At 48.2% G+C, this 23,259-nt stretch overlaps 1 protein-coding gene across 2 annotated transcripts in view; it reads left to right on the top strand.

Moving 5' to 3' along the window:
• The window catches only part of C2CD3 (C2 domain containing 3 centriole elongation regulator), a 79,116-nt gene that overhangs the window by 35,946 nt on the left and 19,911 nt on the right, over positions 1-23,259 (top strand). For both annotated transcript variants that reach the window (XM_066588346.1, XM_066588345.1), the window contains exons 22-28: positions 505-591; positions 4,229-4,828; positions 7,928-8,260; positions 10,137-10,275; positions 11,791-11,855; positions 15,208-15,413; positions 22,537-22,655. In XM_066588346.1, the coding sequence (XP_066444443.1) occupies positions 505-591; positions 4,229-4,828; positions 7,928-8,260; positions 10,137-10,275; positions 11,791-11,855; positions 15,208-15,413; positions 22,537-22,655 (1,549 nt within the window). The remainder of the gene's footprint in view (positions 1-504; positions 592-4,228; positions 4,829-7,927; positions 8,261-10,136; positions 10,276-11,790; positions 11,856-15,207; positions 15,414-22,536; positions 22,656-23,259) is intronic.

Here is a 23,259-nt window from a genome sequence, read left to right as displayed (position 1 = left end):
ACTGTGCAGCCTGTTGGTCAGAACGATTCCTGACATCCTCCTCCGACCCCTTTCAGTGATGAGTTGTTTCCGTCTGCAGGATCCCCTTTCGCTGGATGTTTTCCTCAATTGCGCCATTTTCGGTATACTCTCCACACCGTTACACGAAAAGATCCCCCTGCGGTTGTGGTGAAAGCCTGGTACCGGGTAGTCTAGCACTGATGACCCGGCCTTGTTGGAAGTCGCTCAGATTGCTGGATTTTCCCATCTAATGTGGATTCACACTGAAACTGATCCACGGAAAATTTGTCATGTGACTTTATGCTCCGGGGTCACGGGGAGAATGTCCCTACAGGGAAGCCCCAATCGTGAGAGGGCCGGGGTCTAATAAAGGGGCGGTCAGTGTATATTGCGGGAAATGAACCTCTTTATCACCTTTTTTTTTTTTACTCGTCTCTGTTTTTTATATTGCAAATGCAAATAACATTACAGTAGATGAACGCTGATGGTCTCCTTTCTCTACAGCCGGTACGAGCAGAGCTTTGCCATCGCAGGACCATCTGCTGGGAGTGGTGAGAATCCCCACCAGAGACCTGCTTACCAAGAGATCGGGTAATCTGTGATTAAGTGTCACTACAATCGCCTCGTCTAGATCCACAAGCGTAGGTTTTATACAGGACAGCTCTTGTCTCAATAGTCACTCAGTAGTCCCTAAGCGTACGAGCGGCGGTGGTGCGCACAATTTAGTGATTGCTGAACGAATTGTTGGGGCCTTTTTACGAGCCGATATATTGTTTGTTGACTAGTTGGGGGCGCGGGGGTCTTTGGCGGGTCTGTATTTGAAATTTCAACCTTTCCCCAACGCTCATTGGTTGCCGAGTTCACTAAACGCCCATAAATACTTGCGAGCAACTTATGAGTGAAGGTCACTGCTGCGAATGTTCCCTCGAAGGCCAAACCAGCAAGAGGCGGCAGCAGCGCAACGTGTTGTTTCAAAGATCAGCCGGGACGGTTCAGATGAGGATCACTCCAGCATTGTGTGCCTTCAGGAACCAATGAGTGGGAGGGAAAAATGTGTAACCCCTCAACCCTCACATGAAAGGGGTTTTCCAGTGAAATACTATTTATGACCTATCATAGTTGATTGCCCGGGGTCTGCCGCTCGGGACCGCGACCAATCAGCTGAGTGGACGCATGCTATCAGCGCCGCAATAGCGCAGAGGTTAGAGTGGGAAGCCTCTTCGCTGACCTCCGTATAGTGGCCGGCGCTTGTAACTGCAGGCACGGCTCTCATTGAAATCGATGGGAGCCGTGCCTGCAGTAACAAGCACTGGCCACTACTTGGGAGGCCGGTGCAGAGGCTTCCATTTTAAATGCATAAAGGTCGGAACAGAAGCCTCCTCGCCGGCCACTAGACGGATTGAGGCTTCCATTTCAACCTTTGTGTTATTGAGGCGCTGACAGCATGTGTCCGATCAACTGATAGTCGGGGTCCTGAGTGGCAGACCCCGGCCGACCAGCTATTGATGACCTATCCTGATGATAGGTCATCAATGGTATTTCACTGGAAAACCCCTTTAAATTTGGAAAAACCCTCCCAAAAATGTCACATTTTGTAATTCTCTTCTTTTCTTTTTTTTTCTCAATGGCATTTACAGCGCTCGATAAATATTGTAATATTTTATAGTCCAGGTTGTGGATGTGGCGATACCAATTGTGTGGTTTGGGGTTTTTTTTTTTTTTTTTCCTTTTTCAATATTTAAAGCCTTGTGTAAAGGGAAGAAAGTTTACTTTTTTTAACTGTAAAAATGTTTAGATGCCACGGTCACAAATTACTGCCGCATTTGAGGGGTTAAAAAAGGACCCATACGTGACACTTATATGCTCTCTTCTTGTTGGAGGGGGATGATAACATGAACAAAAATGCAGGTCACCGCTCCCCTGGGACAGGGAGAGAAATGGGGGGTCAAAGATCTTCTTCCGCTATCCCCCCCCCCCCCTCTTTCTGCTCAATAAATCCAGTTTTCCCGGCCGCTCTTCAGACGTAGCTCCACTTTTTTACATGTCATTTTAAAGCCAATAATCTCACTTTTGGTGTCCTCTTAACCCCTTCATGACATGGCCTATTTTGGGCTTAAGGACGCAACAATTTTTGGCGGATTTTCTTCTCCATTTATCAAAAGTCATAACTTTTTTTATTTTTCCGTCGACGCGGCCGTATGAGGGCTTGTTTTTTGCGTGGCGAACTGTAGTTTTTATCGGTGCCACTTTTGGGTACATAGACTATATTGTAAAACGTTTTTTTTTTTTTATGATAACAGGGAGAGAAAACTCATCAATTCTGCCATAGATTTTTTTTTATTTTTTTTTTTTACATCATTAATCATGCAGCATAAATGAGACATTCCATTTTTTTTCTGCGGACCGGTACGGTTACAACGATACCAAAATTCTTACATTTTTTTTTAGGTTTTCCCACTTTTCTGCAATAAAACCCCTTTTTTTGGAAATCTTTTTTATTTTTTGATGTAGGGGGCTCTGTGAGGGCTTATTATTTGAGAGACGAGCTGTAGTTTTTACTGGTACCATTTTGGGGTACATACAGCTTTTTTGATCACTTTTATTGCGTTTTTAGAAAGGCAAAATGCTAAAAATTAGCATTTTACCTCAGTTTTTTTTTTGCGTTTTTTTTCCGTGCTCAGTCAAAAGCATGTGCATTTTATTGTACGCGTCGTTACGGACGCGACAATACCAAATATGTGGGGTTTTATTTATTTTTTTTATGCTAATCTGAGAAAAAGCATAAAATGTTTTTTTTTTACATTTTTTTTAATTCGTTTTTTTAATCTTTGTTTTTTTTACAACATTTGTGTCCTCCTGGGGGACTTTGACCACAGCCCTGATGATCGCTGCCCTTATCGCTTTATACAGCGATCATAGGCATAGGCAATACAGGACGCCAGTGTCTGGCATCCTGTTACCATAGTGACAGGCCGGGCTCTCGCGATGTTATCGCGAGAGCTGGCCGGAGGCACAGAGGGAGCACGCTCCCTCTGTTAACTCTTTCCCTGCCACGATCTACTTAGATCGCGGCAGGGAAGGGATTAACAGCGGGGGTGGCGCATCTCCAATGCCCCCCCCCCCCTCGCTGTTGCAGCGGGACGCTGACTGTGACTGACAGCCAGCTCCTGCTGCGGGATAGCGCGGGATCATATGTGATCCCGCGCTATCTCCAGGACGTAAGTTTACGTCCTGTTGCGGGAAGTACCCTGTACCAAACTTACGCCCTGAAGCGGGAAGGGGTTAAAGCCATGTTGGTAGCACTGATGGACCCGGAGCTGCGTTCCGCCTTGTGAAGTAGGACAAATCAGTCTATACAAAACTGTAATGTCCTTTTCCTGCAGAACGAACTGAGCGCGTCCTAAACTGTTGGGGGAGGGAGCTAAAATAACAGGAACCAATCAGCTTTTCGGTGGGAGGTACATGTTGTAACCGCGCCCCCCTCCCTGCAAAGCTGCTGCCTAGTTGTTGAACAAAAACAATTACCTGTTTTTGCACCAGATGATAATTAATCAACCAGAGACTACTTTTAGGTCAGCTAAAATAAAGCAAGTAGCGACGAGTGAACCGAATTGTCGCTCGTGATCCGCATGGTGGTCATTAGTCTGTAGGGTCGGAGGCCTTTTTGGTCTGACTGGAAGGCACATTTCAGGTTGTATGTAATGGAGTATGCTGATCTCAAAAATCAAGACGAGAAAATTCGCTGAAAACCGGACCCCCCCCCCTCCCTATTTACACTTGAAAAAAACGAAAAATCATTTTTTATCAATAATTTTCATATTTTATTTATTTATTTTATGCCCAAAATAAAAGAAAACATATTTATTTATTATTAATTAAAACCAAAAAACATGAAAAATCACAACCCTATTATTTATATTTCTGTACGTACAAAAACCATTCACTCCTCACCGCAGTCATAAACCCACCAATAGAAGCAATCAACGCGAAAAGAAACTTTAACGAATAAATAGTGAAAAAAACTGAATTTTTCCGGTCATTTAGGGAGGGGTTCCGTTTTTTGGAGAATTTTTTTCATATTGATTTTTGAAATCCGCATATTCGATTACATAAAACCTACCAATTCAGCCACGGCGCTACAGGCTAGTGACATGTTTACACACAAGGTATGCCGCGCTCCCCAGTAGTTGGAGCAGGTCCCTCCTTACACTTCTGTCTCCTCTCCTAGGGATTTCTGGCTGGCACTCAGTCATGGCTTCCGACGACTCTCTGCTCCTCGCTACGGCAGGGGTCTTGGACAACGTTGTAGGAGGTCTGGAGCTTTCTGTTAGCTTTTCTCATCACGCAGACAGAGAACGTGTCCTGGAGGTCGCCCGAGGTCTGGGCTGGACCGAAGATGAGGATGATGAAGACGAGAGCCAGAAGGATGACTTGGTCAACCTCTCGGTTACTATCCCCAAGGTCTGGCTTCCGTTGCACTGCCTGCTTATGGCGGGTCACAAGCACCTCCACAAAAGCACTTACTGCTACCTGCGGTACCGGATGTACGATAAAGAAGTTGTCTGCTCTCCATTAAAGAGGCCAGCCTTATCCGAAGATGGCCAGCGGGCGACTGTTGTGTTCGAGCAGACGAGGACTGTGGAGCTGATGAAACACCAGCCACTCGTGTGGTATCTACGGGAGGAGAAGCTGGAGGTTCAGATCTGGCGCTCCTATGGGAAGGACACCAGCGGGCCAAGACCACAGGACACCGACCGTCTTCTTGGATGTGCCTATGTGGACCTTACTGGCCTGTCGGAGAACTCCTCACGAACCCTCTCAGTTAGTGGTAAGTGGATACCTTGAGGTCTTCACAAATTGCACACACCCCTGTCGCTTCATTGGCTCCCTGACGAGGGTTCCATCTGACCATCAGTGGTTCCACACTGGTAAATATGCCTGGGCAGCTGGATTAATATGAAGTCTTGGTCTGGGGTCTGCATTTCACTTGGAGATATGTACTAACTTGGGAACTCTGCAGAATTAGGAGATCTTGTCTGTTTTTTTTTTTTAAAGGGGTTTTCCAACACCAAGATATTGATGAGCTTCTCCTCAGGATAGGTGATCAATGTAAGATCAGTGGGGTGTGGCAGCTTGGGACCCCTACCAATCATCTGATTGAAGTGGCTGGGGTGCTTGTGTGGTACATGCCAGGCACAGTACTGTACATTATATAGCGGTAGTACCTGGTATAGCAGCTTAATCTCATTCACTTGAATGGAACTAAGCTGCTCTCAGGCCATGTGACCAATGAACGGGATGTCACATGCTTGAGAAGAGGCCTTGGTGGTACGCCCGAGCGCTACTTCCTCTTCAGAAAGCTGATCTATGGGGGTCCAGAGCAGAACACCCACCGATCTTATACTGATGACTTCTCCATAGGATAGGTCATCAATATCGTAATCCCAGAATACCCATTTAAAGGGGTTTTCCAAGATTTAAAAAAAGCAAAAACACAGGGAATATATAACAGTGTAAAATATAGAAGAAAGCCATACTTGACTCTGCGGTGGCCTCCTGTGCCCAATGCCGCGGCTCTGGTCTCTGCCAATCTGATTAACAACGGCAGTCGTCACGTGCCAGTCATCATTCACGTAATACTCAGCCAATCACTGGCCCCAGCAGTCATGATTCACGTAACTGCTCAGCCAATCACTGGCCCCAGCAGTCATGATTCACGTAACTGCTCAGCCAATCACTGGCCCCAGCAGTCATCATTCACGTAACTGCTCAGCCAGTCACTGGCCCCAGCAGTCATCATTCACGTAACTGCTCAGCCAATCACTGGCCCCAGCAGTCATCATTCACGTAACTACTCAGCCAATTACTGGCCCCAGCAGTCATCATTCACGTAATACTCAGCCAATCACTGGCCCCAGCAGTCATCATTCACGTAACTACTCAGCCAATCACTGGCCCCAGCAGTCATCATTCACGTAACTACTCAGCCAATCACTGGCCCCAGCAGTCATGATTCACGTAACTACTCAGCCAGTCACTGGCCCCAGCAGTCATCATTCACGTAACTGCTCAGCCAATCACTGGCCCCAGCAGTCATCATTCACGTAACTACTCAGCCAATTACTGGCCCCAGCAGTCATCATTCACGTAACTACTCAGCCAATCACTGGCCCCAGCAGTCATCATTCACGTAACTACTCAGCCAATCACTGGCCCCAGCAGTCATCATTCACGTAACTACTCAGCCAATCACTGGCCCCAGCAGTCATCATTCACCTAACTACTCAGCCAATCACTGGCCCCAGCAGTCATCATTCACGTAACTACTCAGCCAATCACTGGCCCCAGCAGTCATCATTCACGTAACTACTCAGCCAATCACTGGCCCCAGCAGTCATGATTCACGTAACTGCTCAGCCAATCACTGGCCCCAGCAGTCATGATTCACGTAACTGCTCAGCCAATCACTGGCCCCAGCAGTCATGATTCACGTAACTGCTCAGCCAATCACTGGCCCCAGCAGTCATCATTCATCTAACTGCTCAGCCAATCACTGGCCCCAGCAGTCATGATTCACGTAACTGCTCAGCCAATCACTGGCCCCAGCAGTCATGATTCACGTAACTACTCAGCCAATCACTGGCCCCAGCAGTCATGATTCACGTAACTGCTCAGCCAATCACTGGCCCCAGCAGTCATGATTCACGTAACTGCTCAGCCAATCACTGGCCCCAGCAGTCATGATTCACGTAACTGCTCAGCCAATCACTGGCCCCAGCAGTCATGATTCACGTAACTACTCAATCACTGGCCCCAGCAGTCATCATTCATCTAACTACTCAGCAAATCACTGGCCCCAGCAGTCATGATTCACGTAACTACTCAGCTAATCACTGGCCCCAGCAGTCATCATTCACGTAACTACTCAGCCAATCACTGGCCCCAGCAGTCATCATTCACGTAACTACTCAGCCAATCACTGGCCCCAGCAGTCATCATTCATGTAACTACTCAGCCAATCACTGGCCCCAGCAGTCATGATTCACGTAACTGCTCAGCCAATCACTGGCCTCAGCAGTCATCATTCACGTAACTGCTCAGCCAATCACTGGCCTCAGTAGTCATCATTCACGTAACTTCTCAGCCAATCACTGGCCCCAGCAGTCATGATTCACGTAACTACTCAGCCAATCACTGGCCTCAGCTGTCGTCATTCACGTAACTGCAAAAACGTGGCTAAAATCCGCCGGTGTGTCACCAACCTGTGCGTAAAATTGTGCCTAATTGTTCGTAAGGCTTCTTTCAAATTAGCAGTGTGGTTTCTGTTTTTCTGCTCCGTTACGGCAGCAAGAGATCAGGATCCAGTAGCCGAATAGATCCATCTTAAGACAGAACCGAATAGCGTGAGCACATCCCATTAACTATAGTTGGGTCCATTTTGCTTTCATTCCAGCTATCCAGCATTTTCCTGGACAGAGCAGCACAGCATGTTGCGCTATTTGTCCAGGTTGGAACCCCTAAGGTTAATATGAATGAGGCCTTATAAGGATTGTCCACTTATAAACTATTGATGGCCCACCCTTGGGATAAATGTTAGATCAGGGGGGTTCGGTGCCCAGGGTCTTTGCCGATCAGATCTTCTTGGGGCGGGTGTGTCATGTACTAAGCTTATTTCTGCAGGAAGCAGACAGCTCTGTTCTCGCTGTAGTGGCCAGGCATGGAATTGCAGGTGAAGTTTCCGTTCATGTCATTTGGATTGGAGAACCCTGTACTGAGACTTTTAATAGATAATAAGGGGAACCTCTGGGGTTTGATATAATATTGTGAAGGCGCGAAAAAGTTGTCACAGCCCCATTCAAGTCTGCGAAGGAGCAGTCAAAGAGTTAAAAGCCACCATGTTAGTTGCTGATTCTTCCTTCTGTTTCAGGCGTTTATCCTCTCTTCAAACACAATGTGCCCAACCTGTGGGGGGCAGCAGTGAGAGTTCACCTCTGCTTGAGTTCTGCTTATCACCCGTCCACAAGGGCCAGAGAGCAGACTGCTCTGGAGAAAGAAGAGAGTCTTTCTGAGGATCCGGAGGCACTGGATGTCTCTGAAGATTGTCCTGATGGGAAACAAGATGATCGCAGTCAGTCTAACAGGAAAGAGCAAACCGATAAACCATCGGGAGGTCCTGCCAGAGAGTCAGCGGCCATCGATCTGGAGAACACCTTCCCCGTGAACATAGTGGTGGAACGGGCCATGCATCTCAGCCTGAAAGGTACCGACCATAAGGGGACGTTCACACCACAGCCGGAAACATCTACAGGAAACCACACCAAAATCTGCTGCACGTCAGCTACTTGTGAACGCATCCTCTAGGATGAATTACACTTAAAGGGGTTCTGGCATTAAGAAAAAAAATCTATACTTGCCTATTCCTCCCAGGCAGTCTACTTACTCCCCGCTGATCCTCTCCAGTCCCCTGGGACTCCTCACCGCAAGCCGTCCGGATCCTTTGCTTGTTATGAAGCCAGCATTCCTCGCATTCTTCCTGCTCGGCAATGTTCTCTACATCTCTGTGATGTAGCATTACTGGCTAGGAAGGAAAGCTAATCTATTGCAGAGACAGCGGGCATGAGCGGTCTCTGCAATAGCTCGGCACTCCCTGTCAGACTGTGAATTAGTGAGGTAGTGTACATTGCCGGTCAGGAAGGAGACTGCCTGTGAATGTACAGAATGTCACAGGAAGCAGAAGAATCAGCCAGCTGGAGGTGGGGTGGTGACCCCCGGGACTGCAGGAGCCAGGAGAAGATCTGGTAATGAGACTGCCGGGGAGGAATAGGGGAGTAGAGTATCTTTATTTTTTAAGACCGAGCCCCTTTAAGGCTCGCTCACACCGGTGTGCACAGTTTTCAGTCTGTGAATACACCTCAGTTTCACGGACTGATGCACTATGTATTCCCTGTGTATCTGACCTTGTTTGTCTTCTTTTTTGCGCACGTATTAATGCGGTTTCTAAAAAAAAAAAAAAAAAAACTGCTAGCAGGTCCATTGATTTCCTGCATAAATATGCAGTGAGTAGTCATGTATAAAGCATATTCACTGCGGATTTACGCATCCCTGTTGACTTCAATGGGCTACTGCAGTCTGTAACACTAAGCAGAATAGGACCTGCTGCGTAAATAACGGGTCTGAATGCCCCGATGCAAATCAGCGGGGACTCAGCACTCCGTATTAAAGGGGTTGTCCCGCGAAAGCAAGTGGGGTTCAGCACTTCTGTATGGCCATATTAATGCACTTTGTAATGTACATCGTGCATTAATTATGAGCCATACAGAAGTTATTCACTTACCTGCTCCGTTGCTGGCGTCCCCGTCTCCATGGTGCCGTCTAATTTCAGCGTCTAATCTCCCGATTAGACGCGCTTGCGCAGTCCGGTCTTCTCCCTTCTGAATGGGGCCGCTCGTGCCAGAGAGCTGCTCCTCGTAGCTCCGCCCCATCACATGTGCCGATTCCAGCCAATCAGGAGGCTGGAATCGGCAATGGAACGCACAGAGCCCACGGTGCACCATGGGAGAAGACCTGCGGTCCACCGTGGATGAAGATCCCGGCGGCCATCTTCGCAAGGTAAGTAAGAAGTCACCGGAGCGCGGGGATTCGGGTAAGTACTATCTGGTTTTTTTTTTTAAACCCCTGCATGGGGTTTGTCTCGTGCCGAACGGGGGGGCTATTGAAAAAAAAAAACAAACCCGTTTCGGCGCGGGACAACCCCTTTAAGCGCCCATGTGAATGAGCCCTTAGGCCGCCTTTACATGGGTGATAAAAACACGCAAGTTCTGTGGGTTTACAAGACAGAGAAAAATCCCAGCATGCCCTATTTTTTGGGGCAATATCGCCCGTTATTTTCTATGGTAGACAATAATATCGCGTCTGTACGCTACGGCGACGCATTCTATTTATTTTTTCTTATTGAAACCATATGCAATTTTCACGCATTTGAAAATCACCTCGCAAAACGCATTGCGGTCGCAGGGAAAATCGCAAGTTTACAAGTTCAATAACCGTCTGAGTTTCTCGCTCGCCCATATAAAGAACAGAAACTGCTTGACCTCTGGCAGAAGCTGAAAAAACTACTCATGGAAATGTAATTGCAGGCAGCCCCCTGACGGAGCGAGCCGTGCCCGTCCCCAGCTGTTGTGTGTCCTTCCCCGTGGCCGGTACTACAAGCCCTGTAAGTACCCCAGTGGTGGACAGCACAGACTCCCCAGTGTGGGACTTCCAGCAGCAAGTAAGGTAGGTACATACATGTTATGGGGGTAAAGAATAGTGGAAAATAAAGAGATAAGCCATACTTGCCTTTAAGTGGCTCACCATCCAGCATCGGCATCTTGGTCCCAGCTATGGCGGTCACGTTGGCTGAGCAGTTATATATACTGTGAACGGCACCGACTGCTGCAGCGTCTATGGAATTAGAGCAGTGAGGACCAGAACTGTGCTGATTGGGGGACTTAAAGGGGTTTCATGGGAATGAAATATTGATGGGCTGTGCTCAAGATAGGTAATCAGTAAAGATAGTGGGGATCCGCTCCTCTGGAGATCTGCTGACCGCTCCTCCATACATTGCAGCTGCCTAGGTTGGTATTGCAGTAAATTTAATGGGAGCAGTGCCTGCAATACAGACAGAGCTGTCAGCTTTTGCTGCCTCCCTGCTGGCAGCGGAGCCGATGACAGCTGATTGCTGGGGGCTCTGAGCAATTGATTCCCACCAATCCGCTATTGATGACTTATCCTGAGCACAGGTCACCAGTAGTTCAGTTCTGGAAAACCCCTTTAAGGGGGCGAATGTGGCCTATTTCTTCGTTTGCACCATTAGTTGCTCCTAAAGCATTTTTATAGTCTTTTAAAACCCCTTTTAATGAAAATTTCGTAAACTTTCCAATATACTTTTGTGTCTGTTTGTTACCATTTTCAAGATCTCCGTTTTTTCCCGCCATCTTGCAGCGGATCCAGAAGCTTTTCTGCTCCGAGGCCGCGTTATAAGATTGTACTACCCTCAAGGGCTTTGGTAAAACTTAACAGGCCTGTCATGTCATGAAGACAGTGGGGCCCGCACCATAAAACTGTTTATACTGTAGGGGTTTTTTCATACTCGCTCCCTTTCACCTGTATTGGCTCTTCTTAGATTCAACTCTCAGCACTGTGGGTCTGTCAAGTGGGCGGTTCCCTGCACTCGCTGTCAGAGGGTGATGTCACCCATTGAGAAATAGCGGTGGGGACCGCCCATTTGACAGATTCACAGCTCTGGGAGCTGGAACTAAGAAAGCCTGTTCAGGCAAATGGGGTCGAATGTGAAGAAAAGCGGCGATGAAGCCAGCGGGAGCTGCAGAGCTATTCGGCCACCCTGCCGCCTGCATGACATGGCAGGTTCCCTTTAACTCGATGCTTGGTCAGGAGTGGAGCCTTTTGGAAAATAGATGCTGTCGGTTCTGCTGCACGGTCCGACATCGATGCTGTAAATAATGAATTCACACACTGCAAGTTGGCTGCAAAAACTTCTTGCTATTTCTCTATGCACTTTAGTAGGACTTGCAGAAGTCCGTGCAGCTGCCGCAGAAACCACGCCGTGCGCCCGCCGCAGAAACCACGCCGTGCGCCCGGATAGATTGGGTTTCTTCAGTAGTAAATCTGCTGAGTGTGAAATCTACCTCGATTCTCACCGTGGGGGACGTTTCTTGTGGCAGCTTCTAGAACCCGGAGTTATGACCTGTACAGAGGAAAGGTTTCTGACGTTCTTCTTTGTGTCTGTAGATTGAGCAAGGACCTCCTCCTGGACCCGCAGCAGACCTTAGTGTTCAAGGTGTGGCACAAAGCAGGTAAGTGAGTTACATGCAGCTATACTAGCTATACCCCTCCTGCAGGCACCAAGCTTACCAGTTTTAGCTCAGTGTCCGTAGGAGGCCGACCTCTCCTCTCTTCTTTTCATTGGCTTACGCCTCCTTGGCGCCAGACTAGACGAGATTATTTCTGAGCCCACCACAGTACAAATCCAGGCGTGTGAAATCTGCACAGAAGAAAAGGTCTCAGTGTTGCTCCATTTGCTGCTCCATTTATCGTACCTCTAGTAATCAGAAATCCTCACCGGACCAAAACCATAGGCCCTCCTTTAAACTGCGTCCTGCTTGGTGTCCCTGGTCACAATCCTCCAAGTCTACCCTTAACAAAGTCTCCGCATGAAGGGTGGCTCCCATCCAAACCTTCCAGCTGGCGGTACGACTTTCCCTATTCCCAAGACCTGGCTTGCTTGCGTCTCCGATGCTGGGGTTGGGGAGGTATTCTCTTTTGGCTACTCCATCGAATTTTCCGTCCGTCCTTCAGATTGCTTTTTTAGCTGCAGAACAACACTTTGGCTCAGGCGATATGTGTTCTATCCTCTCAGGGTGTAATGGTCCCTGTTCCTTCCTTAGAGCGCTTCAAGGGGTTCTATTCCAATCACAGTACCGAAGAAGTGCAGCACTGCCAGACCCACTATGGATTTGAAGGATTTAAATCCATCAAGTTCAACACTTCTGCATGGAGTCGTTGAGGTCCGTCATCGAGACTATGGAACCCGGGGAGTTTATGTCATCGATTGGCATCAAGGTTTCCTATCTTTATATCCCAATCTGTCAAGTGCATCAGCCATTCCTACGCTTTGCCAGCCGCTTAGAACACTACCAATTCATGCCCCTTCCATGTGGCCTAGCCACCGCACCCTGGGTCTTCACAAAGGTTCTCACATCAGTGATGGCTCTCCTCCACTCCAAGGGTATATTGGCCATTCCCTATGTCGAGGACATTTTGGTGAAGCCTCTAACTCAGTCGGACAATCTGAAGAGTTTCCATATCACTGTGGATACTCTTTCCCAATTTGTGTGGATCATCAATTACCCCAAGTCCTCCCGCTCACCATCACAACATCTGGACTTTCTGGTTCTCTCATACGGCACGTGCCCGGGTCCTACTCCCGCCACAGAGAATACACCTCTTTTAGGTGCAGATGCGTTCCCTGCAATCTTAAACTCCTGTGACCATTTGTCACTGCATGAGAGTACTGGGGCCAATGGTTTCACTCTTCAAGGTGATTCCAGTTTTATGACCGGCCTCTCCAGTGCGCCATTCTCTCTCGTTGGGATAAATCCATGGACTCTCTCTATCCAGAGATCCACCTACTTAGACAGCTTCAACACTCTCTTCTGTGGTGGCTGGACTCCCACAGTTCACACTTTTTTGACTCTGCGCTGGCAAGTACTCGCCATGGACGTCAGCCTACTCATCTGGGGGAGTACACTGCAGAAACTCGCAGCACAGGGCAGTATAGAGTCTGCTCTTCCAACAAACGTGTTGGAACTTCGGGCCGTTCTACTGTCACTTCAACGCTACGTACCCCTGATAACACGTCTCCCAGTTCAGGTCCAAACAGACAAGGTGTAGACCGTTGCATACATAAATCACTACGTGGGTCCTGCAACAAAGTAGCCAGAAGCAATGAATATCCTTCGGATATGGGCCGAGGATCACCTTTCAGCGCTCTTGGCAGTCCACGTACCAGGTGTGGACAATTGGATAACAGATTTCCTGAGAAGACAAACAGATAGCCCGAGGGATAGGGAGTTACATCCCCTTGTGTTCCAAGCATTTTGTCGAAAATGTGGTCAACTGGATCTGATGGCATCCAGAATCAACTGCAAACCCCCAACCTTCATGTCCAGGTCTCAGGACCCCCGGGCTCGAACAGTGGATGCCCTTTCTACTCATACCACCGCTTCTCAAGAAGATCAAGATGGAGTTAACTGCTGGTGATTCTCATTACACCAGACTGGCCTCAATGTCTGTGGTACATGGATCTCGTCGACCTCCGTGGTGCCTTCCTCCTCAAGACTATCTCTTTCAGGGACCGCTTTTCCACCAGAGTCTGACCTCCCTTTGTTTAACCCCTTCAGTGGCAGGTTTATGATTACCATGCCATGCCTCAAAGGGTAGGTTTTTTTAAATAAGTCATTTCAGCATTAGAGCTGTCCACGGAAATCTTCTGGGGTTTAACTGCATGGTCAGTGCAGCAAGCCCCGGAGATTTTCCGAGCATGCCATTAAAGGGGTTAATGGCATGGCGGTTAAAGCCACAGCCCTGAGAGCCCATGTGTTTGCAGAACCCATCATTCAAACTAGGATGAATGCTAGAAATCCCTCCTCTTCCTGGGTTTACTATCGTGCCTGAAGACTTTACCTCTGGTGCAAACAACACATTTTCGATATCCTATGCGCTTTTTGCTATCCCGCCCTCTGTCCTTCCTCTAGGAGGGTCTAGACATGGGCTTGAGCCTTAGTTCCCTGAAGGATCAGGTATTGGCATTGCGCATTCTTTTCCAGTGCCCCCTGGCTTCAAAGTCGGCCGTCATACCTTTCTACAGGGGGTCGCATATGCCATCCCTCCATACCGCTCTGTTGTCCCACCGTGGGACCTCAATCTGGTACTGGAGGCGCTGCAGTCTCACCCCTTCGAGGCCTTGTGTAACATCCCAGCTCGTCTTTTGTCCTGAAAGGTAGCTATTTCGGTGGCAATCGCTTCCGTCTGCAGGACTTCTGAACTCGCAGCCTTGTTGGCCAAATCTCCCTTCACCGTCCTACGTCAGGGCTTGATGGTCCTCGGTCACGTTTCCTCCTTGTTACCTATGGTGAGTTCTGCCTTGCACATCAATGAAGATCTCGTCTTAACTTTGTTTTACGCCTCCATCTTACATCCAAGGGAACCTGCTCTCCACAAATTGGACTTACTTTTTTACATTTTTTTTTAGTCTCCGTAGTTTGACTATCGCTTGATGGCTCATAGAATATAATGCAATACCATAATATTACATTATACTGCATTTTGACAGGAAGTCTATCAAGATGTGCCGCAGGCAATCGGCCATGGCAAGCTTGCAGAAGGCCCCAGTTTGCCACGACTACTGAACGCCACCTTGCACTCTCATTGCACTCATCAGCCTCTGCCAACAACCTTCCCACATATATGCTGTTAAGCCAGGGAAACCACCCACAGCACCCAGTCCAGGGCATCCTCCCTCTGCCCGCTTCTTAGCACACCAGCATCCTCCTTGGCCTGTCGCTGTGCGGCATCACAATTTGCCCCTGCTGCCTAGAATTAAGGAATTTCTATATGGCTTGTAAAAATGTCTCTGGTTTCTTGCAGATGCGGAGCGCGTCCTGGGCTTCGCCGCGGTGGACCTCTCGCCACTACTCTCCGGCTTTCAGTCGGTGTGTGGATGGTACAATATCGGTGACTTCACTGGGCAGTGCCAGGGTCAGATCAAAGTGTCCGTCACCCCTCTGGAGAACATCTCGCACCTGAAAGAGGAGAAGCGGCTGAGGAAGGAGGCCTCACCAAGACAACCTGAGGTTTGTGAGATCTGACTAATGGGGTTTCCAGGATCTTCCATTAACCCCTTCCTAACATCATCGTACATGTATGGCAGGTGTTGGGTGTTATTGTATAGAGCAGGCTTGGACGCAGCCACAACTGATGATAACTGATCGGCCTTGCGAAGGCCCCAGGGTTGTCATGTATTTCTGCCTGTGGCCTGTATTGTCATCTTGGGTTTTCATATTCGTGATGGGAAGCCACCTGGCCGCTAGCTACACGTAACCTGAGCACTTCAGCGCAGCACTATTTATGTAGCTCCCATTGAAGTGAATAAACTCTATGGAAGTGGCGTAGCACGGCATTCACTTCGATGAGAGCTACGGTAACAGCGCTGCGCTGAGCGCTCTGCTGATTCCAACACGTGGTCTGAAACGGAGGGCCGGCTTTACCTATCACAGTAATGAAAAGCCCAGATGGGAACGCCCCTTTAATAGAATGCCTGCATCAAATGATCGCAGTTCATTTCCCCTTTGAGGACTGGAAAAAAAAAAACTAAAAATAAGATTAATGCAGTTCTTTAAAATATTAGTAAATTAAAAAAATATCAAAACTATTCAATTTTTTAAAAACTTTTAAGTTTCATACCAATTTTTAATTAAAAAAAACCCAAAAACCTGTAGAGTTAGTACTGACCCCTCCTTGGGATAAGGTATCAATCGTTGATCGTCCAGCCCATTGTGAGTGCAGCGAGGCCAGACGTCATCGGGGATCAAAGGCAGAAGTATCAGAGAGCTTCACTTCCATTGACGTCAGTGTGAGCGCTGCCTCCGACACCGGGGGTCAGACGCATAAGTGGAATCGGAGGCAGCGCTCGCATTGACTTCAATGGAAGTGAAGCTCTCTGATATTCTGCCTTTGATCCCTGATGATGTCTGGCCCCGCTGCACTGACAATGAGCTGACAATCAACTATTGATACCTTATCCTGGGGACGGGTCATCAATAGTATTTGCCTAGAAATGCCTTTAAACTCCAGTTGCTTATAGATGAGGTTGGGTTTGGAGGTAGAATAGGAGGCAGCGCCCTCATTGATCTCAGTGGAGGTAAAGCTGTCTATGGCTCTTCTGCCTTTTCCACCATGCATTCTGCTGTGTGAACACCCCTAGTGTCCCTTTAAGGCTCTGCAGCAGCTTTTGATGGGTTACCATGATCATAACATTCTTAGAAAAGGGGAAGGTGTAACATAAATCACAAGATGTCTGACACTTGGACTTCTAACAGTTGTTTCAAGTTGCCTCCAACAACTTCCTCTCCCCGTGGAGAGCGGTTTCTACGTGACGGCATCGTCCCAACAGTGAAGTTTGGAGGAGGTTCCGTTATGGGGTGGGGGGTTCTGCCAGGAAGAACTAGGGCTATTGGTTTTAGTTAAGTCCATCCTTAATGCCAATGGGCCCAGAGACATCCCGGACAATGTGGCATCACCTACCCCGTGGTAACACATGGGTACAGCTCCGTGTCTCCACCAACATGACCGAGCACCATGTCATACGGCACATCGTGTGGGGGAAGAGAACGTCTGCAGACTTCACTGGCCCAAGGCTCAGATCTCAATCCCACCAGTCATCTTTAGGACCAACTAGAACATCGTCCCGTTCATTGTTTTACCAGGCTTAACGCTCTACATTTGGTTAGCTGCTTTAGTCAGACGATGGAGGGGCGGGGGTACCAAGAGTCAGACCCCACGGATCTGATATGAATGGCCTATATGTCATCAGTAATAATAGTCCTGGAAAAGGCCTTTTAACACGGTGCCATCCGCAGTAGGAGCCGCCTGGGACTGACTACCGGCCTCCCGCTCAAATCTGTGAGAACACAGATCCCTGCTGTTAACCCCTTGCATGCTGCGGGTTCACAGAGGTAGGTCGCTGCTTCTGTGACGTCCTCAGGCCTCCGCTATGTAATCGGAGGGCCAATGAGTTGCTGTGGCAAGTGTACACCAGACAACGGCATCCAGGTCTGCCGTGGCCCACAGAAGTACTCTAATGTATTCTTATGGCAATCCTAGGTTCCCAGGGACACACAAAGGTAAAAAAAAGATACATTTAGAAAAAGTAATTAAAAAAAACAAACAAATTTCTGCACTTTCTCCTCTTTGTTGAAAAAAACCCAACAGGTTTTGGTATCTTTACATTCATAACAAACCGTACAATAAGCTGAACACACTTCTTATCCTGCATGGGAAACGCTGGGAAGGAAAACGCTAAAAAATGGAGCCATAAGGCTTTTTTTTTTTTAGCACCCCACCCCCACAGAAAAAACAATAGAAGTGATGAAAAAGGCCACATGAATCCGAAAATGGTACCAATTAAAACTAGAGCTCGCCGCGCAAATAACAGAACGCCATCAATGGAAAAATGTAAAAAAAAGTTCTGGACCCTTGAATGCAGCGAGGCAGTAAAAAAATACCCATAAAAAGAGTTTTAATTGTGCAAAAGTGGAAAAACCTGAAAATATATAATTTTGGTGTCCTAGTCGTACCGACCCGCATAGGGAAAGGATCCTGTCATTTATGCTGCAGGACCAACGCTGATAGACATAAACAGGGCAGAAGTGTCGGGGTTTTTCTCCTTGCCCCACAATAAAATGTTATACAAGTTCTACAACACGTTCTATGTACCAGGAATGGGTACCAATACAACCTGCAGCTCCTCATCCGTTATATGTACCAGGAATGGGTACCAATACAACCTGCAGCTCCTCATCCGTTATATGTACCAGGAATGGGTACCAATAAAGCCTGCAGCTCCTCATCCGTTCTATGTACCAGGAATGGGTACCGATACAACCTGCAGCTCCTCATCCGTTATATGTACCAGGAATGGGTACCAATACAACCTGCAGCTCCTCATCCGTTATATGTACCAGGAATGGGTACCAATACAACCTGCAGCTCCTCATCCGTTATATGTACCAGGAATGGGTATCAATACAACCTGCAGCTCCTCATCCGTTATATGTACCAGGAATGGGTACCAATACAACCTGCAGCTCCTCATCCGTTATATGTACCAGGAATGGGTACCAATAAAGCCTGCAGCTCCTCATCCGTTCTATGTACCAGGAATGGGTACCGATACAACCTGCAGCTCCTCATCCGTTATATGTACCAGGAATGGGTACCAATACAACCTGCAGCTCCTCATCCGTTATATGTACCAGGAATGGGTACCAATACAACCTGCAGCTCCTCATCCGTTATATGTACCAGGAATGGGTACCAATAAAGCCTGCAGCTCCTCATCCGTTATATGTACCAGGAATGGGTACCAATAAAGCCTGCAGCTCCTCATCCGTTATATGTACCAGGAATGGGTACCAATACAACCTGCAGCTCCTCATCCGTTCTATGTACCAGGAATGGGTACCAATACAACCTGCAGCTCCTCATCTGTTATATGTACCAGGAATGGGTACCAATAAAGCCTGCAGCTCCTCATCCGTTATATGTACCAGGAATGGGTACCAATAAAGCCTGCAGCTCCTCATCCGTTATATGTACCAGGAATGGGTACCAATAAAGCCTGCAGCTCCTCATCCGTTATATGTACCAGGAATGGGTACCAATAAAGCCTGCAGCTCCTCATCCGTTATATGTACCAGGAATGGGTACCAATAAAGCCTGCAGCTCCTCATCCGTTCTATGTACCAGGAATGGGTACCAATACAACCTGCAGCTCCTCATCTGTTATATGTACCAGGAATGGGTACCAATAAAGCCTGCAGCTCCTCATCCGTTATATGTACCAGGAATGGGTACCAATAAAGCCTGCAGCTCCTCATCCGTTATATGTACCAGGAATGGGTACCAATAAAACCTGCAGCTCCTCATCCGTTATATGTACCAGGAATGGGTACCAATAAAGCCTGCAGCTCCTCATCCGTTATATGTACCAGGAATGGGTACCAATACAACCTGCAGCTCCTCATCCGTTCTATGTACCAGGAATGGGTACCAATACAACCTGCAGCTCCTCATCTGTTATATGTACCAGGAATGGGTACCAATAAAGCCTGCAGCTCCTCATCCGTTATATGTACCAGGAATGGGTACCAATAAAGCCTGCAGCTCCTCATCCGTTATATGTACCAGGAATGGGTACCAATAAAACCTGCAGCTCCTCATCCGTTATATGTACCAGGAATGGGTACCAATAAAGCCTGCAGCTCCTCATCCGTTATATGTACCAGGAATGGGTACCAATAAAGCCTGCAGCTCCTCATCCGTTATATGTACCAGGAATGGGTACCAATAAAGCCTGCAGCTCCTCATCCGTTATATGTACCAGGAATGGGTACCAATACAACCTGCAGCTCCTCATCCGTTCTATGTACCAGGAATGGGTACCAATACAACCTGCAGCTCCTCATCCGTTATATGTACCAGGAATGGGTACCAATAAAGCCTGCAGCTCCTCATCCGTTATATGTACCAGAAATGGGTACCAATACAACCTGCAGCTCCTCATCTGTTATATGTACCTGGAATGGGTACCAATACAACCTGCAGCTCCTCATCCGTTCTATGTACCAGGAATGGGTACCAATACAACCTGCAGCTCCTCATCTGTTATATGTACCAGGAATGGGTACCAATAAAGCCTGCAGCTCCTCATCCGTTATATGTACCAGGAATGGGTACCAATAAAGCCTGCAGCTCCTCATCCGTTATATGTACCAGGAATGGGTACCAATACAACCTGCAGCTCCTCATCCATTCTATGTACCAGGAATGGGTACCAATACAACCTGCAGCTCCTCATCCGTTATATGTACCAGGAATGGGTACCAATAAAGCCTGCAGCTCCTCATCCGTTATATGTACCAGGAATGGGTACCAATACAACCTGCAGCTCCTCATCCGTTATATGTACTAGGAATGGGTACCGATACAACCTGCAGCTCCTCATCCGTTCTATGTACCAGGAATGGGTACCACTAAAGCCTGCAGCTCCTCATCCGTTATATGTACCAGGAATGGGTACCAATACAACCTGCAGCTCCTCATCCGTTATATGTACTAGGAATGGGTACCGATACAACCTGCAGCTCCTCATCCGTTCTATGTACCAGGAATGGGTACCAATACAACCTGCAGCTCCTCATCCGTTATATGTACCAGGAATGGGTACCAATACAACCTGCAGCTCCTCATCCGTTATATGTACCAGGAATGGGTACCACTAAAGCCTGCAGCTCCTCATCCGTTATATGTACCAGGAATGGGTACCAATACAACCTGCAGCTCCTCATCCGTTATATGTACCAGGAATGGGTACCAATAAAACCTGCAGCTCCTCATCCGTTATATGTACCAGGAATGGGTACCAATACAACCTGCAGCTCCTCATCCGTTATATGTACCAGGAATGGGTACCAATAAAGCCTGCAGCTCCTCATCCGTTATATGTACCAGGAATGGGTACCGATACAACCTGCAGCTCCTCATCCGTTATATGTACCAGGAATGGGTACCAATACAACCTGCAGCTCCTCATCCGGCCGCGCCGACGGAACAGGAAGAACTTGTGGCTTTTGAAAAGTAGAAAAGAAAATCCTCAAAAAATCGCCTCATCCTTAGATGCAAAACAGGCCGCGTCACAAAGGGTGTTTCCAGGCAGCGTCGGCTGTCAGCGCTGGGATACAGCAGGGTCTGACACTGGTGTACCCCGGCACTGCCAGCGGGCGCTCCCTGGAAACCCCATTAAGTAACACCTGCCCATTGGTTTCTCTAGAAAGCTCATGGGCTTTATATATAGATATAGCATAGTGGGTCACCTTCAGCAGGAAAGCCATAGAGCAGCCTTGTCTGGGTCACTACTACAGAGGGGTATTTTAAGTGCATCTGATAAATGCTAGCAGCATAAGTATCTGCTCCCAGAGCAGCGCTCATCAGGCTGTCACTGGAAACAGTTCAGTACCTGCTCCCAGAGCAGCGCTCATCAGGCTATCACTGGAAATAGTTCAGTATCTGCTCCCAGAGCAGCGCTCATTAAGCTATCACTGGGAACCTTCAGTATCTGCTCCCAGAGCATCGCTCATCAGGCTGTCACTGGAAACAGTTCAGTACCTGCTCCCAGAGCAGCGCTCATCAGGCTATCACTGGAAACAGTTCAGTATCTGCTACCAGAGCAGCGCTCATTAAGCTATCACTGGGAACCTTCAGTATCTGCTCCCAGAGCAGCGCTTATCAGGCTATCACTGAAAATAGTTCAGTATCTGCTCCCAGAGCAGCGCTCATCAGGCTATCTCTGGGAACCTTCAGTATCTACTCCCTGAGCAGCACTCATCAGGTTATCACTGGGAACCTTTAGTATCTGCTCCCAGAGCAGCGCTTATGAGGCTATCACTGGAAATAGTTCAGTATCTACTCCCTGAGCAGCGCTCATCAGACTATCACTGGGAACAGTTTAGTATCTGCTCCCAGAGCAGCGCTCATCAGGCTATTAATGGGAACAGTTCAGTATCTGCTCCCAGAGCAGCGCTCATCAGACTATCACTGGAAACCTTCAGTATCTGCTCCCAGAGCAGCGCCCATCTATCTCTGGGAACCTTCAGTATCTACTCCCAGAGCAGTGCTCATCAGACTATCAATGGGAACAGTTCAGTATCTGCTCCCAGAGCAGCGCTTATGCTATCACTGGGAACAGTTCAGTATCTGCTCCCAGAGCAGCGCTCATCAGGCTATCACTGGAAATAGTTCAGTATCTGCTCCCAGAGCAGCGCTCATCAGGCCATCACTGGGAACAGCTCAGTATCTGCTCCTAGAGCAGCGCTCATCGGGCTATCACTGGGAACAGTTTAGTATCTGCTCCTAGAGCAGCGCTCATCGGGCTATCACTGGGAACAGTTTAGTATCTGCTCCTAGAGCAGCGCTCATCGGGCTATCACTGGGAACAGTTTAGTATCTGCTCCCAGAGCAGCGCTCATCAGACTATCACTGGGAACCTTCAGTATCTACTCCCAGAGCAGCGCTCATCAGGCTATCACTGGAAATAGTTCAGTATCTGCTCCCAGAGCAGCGCTCATCAGGCTTATAATGGGAACCTTCAGTATCTGCACTGCTCCTAATATAGTCTTGTTTTCTGTTTTCCTTTCCCAGGTGACCTCACATCCGTCTTCTCTCTATCGCTCCAGTCCTGCTTTGTTCGGTTCGTTCTCAGCGTTTCCTCCTCCCCACACGGCGGATGTTACTGACCTGCAACGAGAAGCCAGTAGAAGGTAAAATTAATGGCCACTTACACGTGCAGCGATCAGCCATAACATATAAGGGTGACGTGAATGAGGGATTATCTGGTGATGATGGCGCCGGTCAGGGCGGATATGAGGCAGTAAGTGATCAGCGGAATCAGAAAAATGGGAGAAGACAACGGGGTCCAAGCTTCCCAGATTGGCCGGTCTTGTGGGGTGTTCCTAGTATTTGGAGGTTAGTACCTACCAAACGTACTCCAAGGAAGGACAACTGGGTGATGGGTGCCCACGGCCCACTGGTGTGTGGAGGGGGGTGAAGGCCGCCCGTCTCGTCCGATCCCACAGAGGAGCGACTGTAGGACAAATTACTGATACGGAGCCTGCTGGTGATGATAGGAAGATGTCCGATCACACAGGACATCACAGCTCGCTGTGTATGGGACGGCGGAGCCACAGAGTGGGCAGGAGTGCTAATGTGACCACCGAAAGGTCCTACAATGGGCACATGAACATCAGAAATGGAGCAATAGAAGAAAGCATCTGCTCTGATGAATCACGTGTTACATCATGCAGACGGCCGGGTGCGTCTCTTACTTGGGGAAGGGATGACAACAGGATGGGAGGACGACAAGCC

This window comes from Eleutherodactylus coqui, chromosome 1 (assembly GCF_035609145.1).
Source record: "Eleutherodactylus coqui strain aEleCoq1 chromosome 1, aEleCoq1.hap1, whole genome shotgun sequence".
NCBI lineage: Eukaryota > Metazoa > Chordata > Amphibia > Anura > Eleutherodactylidae > Eleutherodactylus > Eleutherodactylus coqui.
Note: the sequence above shows the minus strand (reverse complement) of the source record. Positions and strands in the feature narration are given on the sequence as shown.